At 37.4% G+C, this 7,628-nt stretch overlaps 1 protein-coding gene across 1 annotated transcript in view; it reads right to left on the bottom strand.

Moving 5' to 3' along the window:
• Positions 1-6,922, bottom strand: part of LOC101859147 (RNA polymerase II-associated factor 1 homolog) — a gene marked incomplete at its 5' end in the record, with an annotated part of 23,622 nt that extends 16,700 nt beyond the window's left edge. The window contains 5 exon segments of the mRNA XM_013090674.1: positions 369-474; positions 1,992-2,093; positions 2,369-2,435; positions 4,615-4,736; positions 6,830-6,922. Coding sequence (XP_012946128.1) covers positions 369-474; positions 1,992-2,093; positions 2,369-2,435; positions 4,615-4,736; positions 6,830-6,922 — 490 coding nt within the window.
• Positions 6,923-7,628: the final 706 nt, after the last annotated feature.

Here is a 7,628-nt window from a genome sequence, read left to right as displayed (position 1 = left end):
GAGAGAGAGAGAGAGTGTGTATGTTGACAGTCAAAAAATTTCAATGATAAATATTAATTAATGCACAAAAAACTCAAATTTAGCTTCCAAGGACTCTCAAGCGTTGGAAGTCATCCATTTTCTCACCAATTTTACCTCTGAAACCAGGAGACCCCCACCTCCATGAAAGGAAAATATCTCAACTTCTATTCAAGATAGATGGGTATTTTTGTCATCAAAAGCAAGACAAATGAACAAGCTTTTATATGAAAGCAATAACTTAACATGCCCAAAAATAGATGTGCACCTTATTCCATCGAGTCATGACACATATTATAAAGAATTTCCTTTATTTTCACATTTACTTTTGAGTACGAACAAACACTTACTGGATTTTTTGCTTTTTCAAACGTGCTGTTAATTGCACCAATCTGACTTTCTCTGTCTTTGTAAAGATCTTCTTCTTTCATGATCTGTTTGATCTTGAAACCAACCCTGAGAAAAAAGATCAAGAGAAGATGAAACGATTTTTATCATCTTTAAAAAAAAATTAAATGCAACAGCAAGAAGTTAGTTTTCATTACATCAGCACTTCACAGAAGTCTGATCTTAAATTCCTTTTCACATAGATTACTACAGTAACAAAAAGTAGAAAAACACCATAAGAAGTCAAAGAAAAAGAGAAAAAAAACAGAGAATATATGAGATATGGATGAAAAAACATAGCCAATCTTATATGTCTGTCATATTTACACAAAAATAGTTTACAGCAATACCTTTTTGATGAAACTTTATCAAGTTAAGAACTCATTCTGATGTCTTTTACTGTACTTTCAGAGACACAATAAATTAAACTACCTTTATAGCTGCACAGAGGATTTACATGTAAACATTTCTCCAGTATATTAGTCTGGATTTCATGGATAATGGTGACGGTATGCTGGGTTTAACGCATAAAGCAAGTCAGATTAATGATTTTTTTCAATAATTATTCTCCTTCAGGGCTTATTTGCTCTTACATAAAAACAAAAAACATCACCCAACTCCTCTATTGTTCATTCGGTTACTTTTCCAGTAGTATCAACTATATACAGTCGAACCTGTATAAGACAGCCATACATTGTCAAGGAGAAAAGTGGCTGTCTTATGCAGGACTGATCAAGATGAAGAAAAAAATTACTCCCGTCTAGGGTCCCAACAGAAGTTAGCCGCATTGTTGTTGTTGTTTTCGTTGGTTTGTTTTTTGCTTGCTTTTTAAAATTTTGCCGCTGATTTTGCGCAAAGGTGACAATAAAATGAACCGTGTCAGACAAGTAAGACCGAATGCCACGTTAAAATATCCATTATTACTTTGTTACAGACTGGGTAAACAGTGACCAGTCATCTCACTTACAATTTGTGTATGAGTTCTGGGCGGGGCTTATGGGTTATGAGGGATTACACGCTTACCTCACCAGCAGCTGAAAATTTGTTACCTATTGGTCAACAGCGGAAGGGGCCAAAGCAACATGATCAGTTGGAGGGACTACCTAACAACGACGACAGGTGATTGGATTATGGCGACCCCCCCACAACACCAGGGGCAAATGCATAATTTATGACAAAACGTAATCTAGTTACCAAAAAGGTGGTCATCTAAGACAGGTGTTATTGTTTGATGAGATAGGGGTTGTGTGTTAAAGTATGGTGGCCGCGGTGGACAAGTGGTCGTTTTACACAGTGAAATTATATAGACAATATGCAAGGGAGGAAAAGAAAAGTGGCTGTTTGTAGAGGTGGCCATCACGTTAGGTTCGACCTTTGTTGAAAACATATGGAGGCAGAGTCAAAATTTGAATAAAGTACCCTCTTGCACAAGACGTTCCGTTGTAAATTAATACTAGTGCAGGCTCTAATGGGCAAATCAGTTAAAATTAACTCCAAGCGCAATAAGTTAACATTGAAGTAATCGTCAACGAAATCACAAGAAAGCAATACCCACAATGAAGTAAAAACAGTTTTCAGTCTCTTACTTGGCCTCTGACTTGTCAGCTTTTTGTATGAATCTGTTGTACTCTGTGGAGATGTACTCAGTCTTCCGCAACCAAGACACGTTGGTATTGTGATGTCTTGATCTGAAACACACACAGCAAAGCACCAAGCAGAAAAAAGAAAGTTAAACAGGTAGATAATGCTTCAGGAAAGAAAATTCTAATAAAGAGAAATGGAGTGCAATATCACCTACACCGCGTTATAATATTAGTTTGTAGAAGAAAGACTAATGTTTCACTTTCCAGAAAAGAAAGGAAAAAAGGCAACCCTGTGTACATCCAGCAGTATGATTTCTATCTTTATGCATTCCACATCATATGTGTGTATATATACCTAAGCCACAGACATTCTTCCTCACCTTTTTGAATCACCAGGTGTGTTGAGGTCTTCCTCCAGAAGCCTTTCATCTTCAGGTTCAGGATATGCTATCAAAAGCAAGACACACAAAAAAAAGACAAATAAACAATCACCACCATAAAGTGACAGGTCTGAAAAAGACATGGACAGTCAGCTCACTTCTCTACTAAGTTAGAACATGTTATCCTAGCCTTTCTCTTTTGCCCATCCCTTCGAGTTCTCAAAGTCAGTTGTTCTTGGTCCACCTATGCCACTTTTGCCTTCTGCTTAAACTGCATACATCTCTTCCTAATTGTTTTTCTGAGAGAGTTCCACGCAGGCTTCTTTCAGCACAACCTCACTTGATTTCTTTTCCTTTCATGATTCTAAAGGCTCAGAGGAAACCACATTGCTGGTGCTTCTAGAATATTTTCACAATCTTAAGTAATTGTCATGCATATATGAACAATAGTAAGGAAGAAAAAAAATTATCTTTCTGCTCTCTTCACTTTCATTTTCTATATTAAACAGTGCTTCCACCAGCTGAAGCTGAAAAGAAAAGGAAAATTGTGCCGGGGGTCCTGAGCCCATAGCAGGGTCCAAGGACAGCGTCCCGGTGGGGGTTCAGGGGGGGGGGGGGGGGGGGGGGCGAAGCCCCTGAAGAAATTGTAATTTAGTGCTTTTAGAGGGTTGAAAATGGCATTTGGGAGCCTGTTTGAAGAGATTGCCTGCAAACCATAACATTTATTTTTTCACCAACATTTTGTCTTGTTTAATTTCTTCTCCAAGATCTGCATAATATATTTCCATGGATGGCAATGTTTAAAAGCAGGTTCCCCTTCCATTGCTACTATAATTCAATTAATTTGTCTTCGCACCATTGATAGAAGGCAAACCTGGGAATAATGAATAGATGTGTACCTTCACAATACAGTTACTCCGGGAATACCCTAATTTTCCTTAAATTTCACGCCTGAATGTCGCATGTAACAACCTCGGAATACCACTTCGAATTATTCTTGACTTAGTAGTTTTAGGTTGGTTTTAGCATAAATTTCTTTCATCGTGGCCCTTATCGCATTCCCGAGCCGTAGAATCTTCGTATTGATCATTTCTCTAGATCTAGACAAATTTGTAAAAAAGTTTCTTTCTGATAGCGACAGTAATTTTCTGTCTAAGATCATAAGTCAATCTATTTTATCAAAACGCAGATTTTCCAGCCGCGGCAACAATCCGAAGATAGACCATAGATGGAATGAGTGAATGACGAACGATAGAAAGGAGGAAATTGACACCAAAAGTTTGCCAGATTTCGATCAATCCACAGGTAAAAATGTACTGACGACAAGCCCGTAATGAATGCATGGGGCATAGCAGAATAATGGCCGATTGCAGGAAATGCGCAATCTGGCAGGTTTCTATAACATTAACTTATTGCAGAGAGAATTACTGTAAATATCCGTAACTTATACTAGCACTAGACGATACGAAGGCGAGTACGGATCTTTTGCTACGGAATTTCTGTAGTCTACGCTGTTGCAGCTTTTTACGGAGGGAGTTGATAATGATGAAGGAACAAGTATTTCCGTTAAAAAAACGGAAGAGTGGAAACACTGATTAAAAGTCTTTGATCTTCAGGTCTTGGAAAAGCTACAAGAGGCATCATACACATTAAAAAATATCATATGTAGAGAAACATGATAAGCTTTTTTAAAAACTACAATTCTTTTGTTAAGATATATTAATTAAAAAGCAATGTGACATCAGGAATCAGCCTGTTCTTCAATTCTCAAAAGTAAAAATTGAATTGATACAGCTACCACAAATAGTGACATTTTATCATGAACATCTACAAAAGAACATTTTTTTGCAAAAGTCTTAAGTGAGGAAATACATTCCTTTCTCGGCCCCCCCCAAAAAAATAATTAAAAATTAAAAGCAGGACAAACAGTAAAAATAGAACCATTTATAGTAGATTTGTCTGCATAGGGGCAGAAAATTTACTAACTCTATACAGCAGTAGATCCAGATGTAAGACTACAAGGAAGCTCTACATCCACAAGAAGTTTCTTAGAAACAGTCAAAGCAAAACTCCTCCCAGTCTTCTTCATGCATCACAGTGAACACAGCCCACTGTTTCCCATTCCTATAGGGCATAAGCTGACACCCACTGTGACACTGGATTGCATTTTGAAAAAAGAAGCTATACTTTTACCAAATATGACCCCCCAAAAAAATCTTGCAAGCAAAGCCACTTGAGCTTCTCACCATTGAGGTCAATCTTGTATGTGTCAGGGTTGATGAGGTCAATGCCGACACCCAGGTCATGCTCTGTGAGAAGGTCATACTTAAATGACCTCTCTAAAGAAGTTGGTTTGTATGTGTAGAACCTGAAATCAAAGCAAACTGCTGTTAAACATAAAATACTACATGTTCCATCACTTTTTCTGCAATGCAAATTTTCAATCTGCTACTCCACGGACTGCTTGTGGGGTTTTTTTTTAATGGGATCAATAAGCCCATTCAATTTTTCGATGATCTGAATTGATAACATTGTGAATAATACATATTTTAAATCACTACACAAGCTGCAGTCTTCATGAACAGTAAATAGAGGAAACAATTTTTGTTAAAAAAAATACCAGTCAAATTGTCATAAAATTAAACAAAAAAAGAAAAGTACTACAGGATTGTAGACTGGAGTACATTCCCTAAGAGTTTCCATCATACACAAGACAACAAGCCTTTGATGATCTGTAAAAATAAAAGAGGCAACTAGGAATCCAGTTAAATATTATTGCTTAAAATTTGTATAATAAAGCAAATGTGAGGCATGGTGGTGAAATCGGGCGCTCGTCAAAATAATGAAATCAAAGAAATCTGCATTTTTTTGTCCAAAGGGCAATTTTTTTTTGTATTTTCTTTTTTTGGCTCAACACCTTTTATGTCCATTAAAAAACACATTATGGTGTGGATTTTACTATTTTAAAAATATTGATTAAAGGAAGAAAAAATTTTAATTGTCAGGGTTTTTTTTCGTTGTTGTTGTAGAGGGTTTTTACAGCGCTGGCAACTGCATAAGGTCATATGAGCGCCAAGGGGTAGGTGTCAACAGAGAAGTCTTTACAAGGAATCAGACTTAGACTATTCACCTCTCTAGCTTCAACAGGACAAGGTCTGCTTCGACTATCAAGGCACCCCAAAATAGCAGGCCACAAGAAAGTCACAAACATACAAAAGAAGTAGAGGAAAATCACATTAGTAAGAATCAGGAAAGAAAAAGCAGCAGTTCCCTGTTGTAGATCAGGCACAGTTATGAGCGTGACATGAGTCAGCCCATTTACAATTCTACTATGCTTGAACGAGAAATGTCGCCCCTTTGGGAATGGCCTTAAGACACTTCAGTCAGTGGCACTGCCCCGGGGGGTATTGTCAGTTTCCAAGGACTCTCAGGCGATGGAAGTTAACAAATTTTAGTGGCCATTTTCTCGGTAATTTTACTTCTGAAAACAGGCGACCCTGACCTTCTTCAATTGCAAACATTTTGACTTCTAATCTATTCAACATAGATGGATATTTTTTTTACCGAAAGGAAGGCAAATGAACAGGTTTTAAGATGATACCAATAACCCCATATGCCCAAAAATTGACGAGCGCCTATTCCACAACATCATCACACAAATACATTCTGTACACGATTTTTCCTTAAGGCACAAAGCAGTTTTTCAAGACTCAAAATCAGAAGAAAAGCATAATCACATTACAATGTACCATGGCTACAACGATTGAATGTTCTATTCTTAACCTCTTCACCTGGCCCGTAGAATTTAAGGGACTGTGATCACAGAGGTTGTTTTAATACCAATTATAAGGGAAGTTACTGTTAAAATCTCGTAATGACTATTGGGGTTTATGTTTATCACTATTTTTCCCCCCAACTTGAAAGCGTCAGGTTACGATTTTAGCTCAAAGAGAAGATTAGAACTAGATCTGTAACACATCGACCGCACAAAAATGAATTATTGGCAGTAAACACAGATGGGCTTACATACGTACATCTAGGATTGTACAAGAGTTGTATAAGGTAGGAAAAGCCTCTTTATCTGCAGACACTAACACAAGTTTTCCCCTTTTTTGAGTCTCAGTTTATCATTACTCGAATATGTGTTGTTTATGTTGTTTGGTGGTGGTGTTTTTGGCATCATGTTACTAACTCTTATGTTACACCATCTATCTCTCAATGAAATACCCTAAAATTATAACAAAGAAACATGGTTTAATGTAGAATGTACATGAAGAAATTCATGAGGAAATATTCATAAATAAAAAATTTACGGAAGGTAGAGTGGGGTCACCCCAACCGTCTTGATTCTTGGGATTTCCCCCGGCACAGGGGCCTATTTACCTGCAGCATTTAACGGGTTACGATATTGAAAGCTAAGTTACTGCAGCCTTTGTTTCCTCGTACAGCCCTGAATCTTACCTGTTAGATTCAAATGGATAAGTGATGAATTTTGGGTCAAACGGAATGTCCGGTAAAGTATTGTTGTACTTTACTCTGCACACAAGTTCTGATCTGTGAAGAGAAAAGAAGATTTTATACATCACCTCAATGTGGCATGTTCAGAACTAAAAATTAAAAAATTGTGTTCTCCCTAGGAAAAGTTGTCTTGTGCTCACAAAAAAACAGGAAAGGTAATTTATTACATTAACAATGAGGGAGGGTCTTTCAGGAGAAAATTTTTGACAAAATAATACTACTTATTCCATCAACAATCAAGACTCCAAGACCTAGAGACTAATGAAGAACCAAAAGTCAACTCACATTCAAAAGTGAAAAGCAAAAGAAGATCCTTTGTGCCCTTAATAATGTTTTCCTTACGACACAAACATGGTGCCTGGCAACACCCAATGGCCTGCGCTGGGACATGGCACACTGCATAGAATGGTGTTTTGCTCTTGTTTCATATGTACTACTAATAATATCCCACTCTTATCCTATCAAAACCTATGGAGATGGTGGGTGCTTCTGTGTGTAACAGCAAAGCACCTAACCACCACACCACATGCCAGATAGAGGGGATGAGAATGCTGGATCTAAGGATTTCCATTATGAATCTGTAACATCAGGGCTTGAAATAGACCGCGGCAATTTTCCCTGGTGCCTTTGCAATTTGCCGTAATGCCCATATTAAAATCAAAGGGTTAACCGCGGCAATTTTTGCCGTGCCCTTGTTTTTTGGGTTTTTTAAAATGCCACGAAAATAAATCTATATTTGTTT

Source organism: Aplysia californica, unplaced genomic scaffold (assembly GCF_000002075.1).
Source record: "Aplysia californica isolate F4 #8 unplaced genomic scaffold, AplCal3.0 scaffold00028, whole genome shotgun sequence".
NCBI classification, from domain to species: domain Eukaryota; kingdom Metazoa; phylum Mollusca; class Gastropoda; order Aplysiida; family Aplysiidae; genus Aplysia; species Aplysia californica.
Note: the sequence above shows the minus strand (reverse complement) of the source record. Positions and strands in the feature narration are given on the sequence as shown.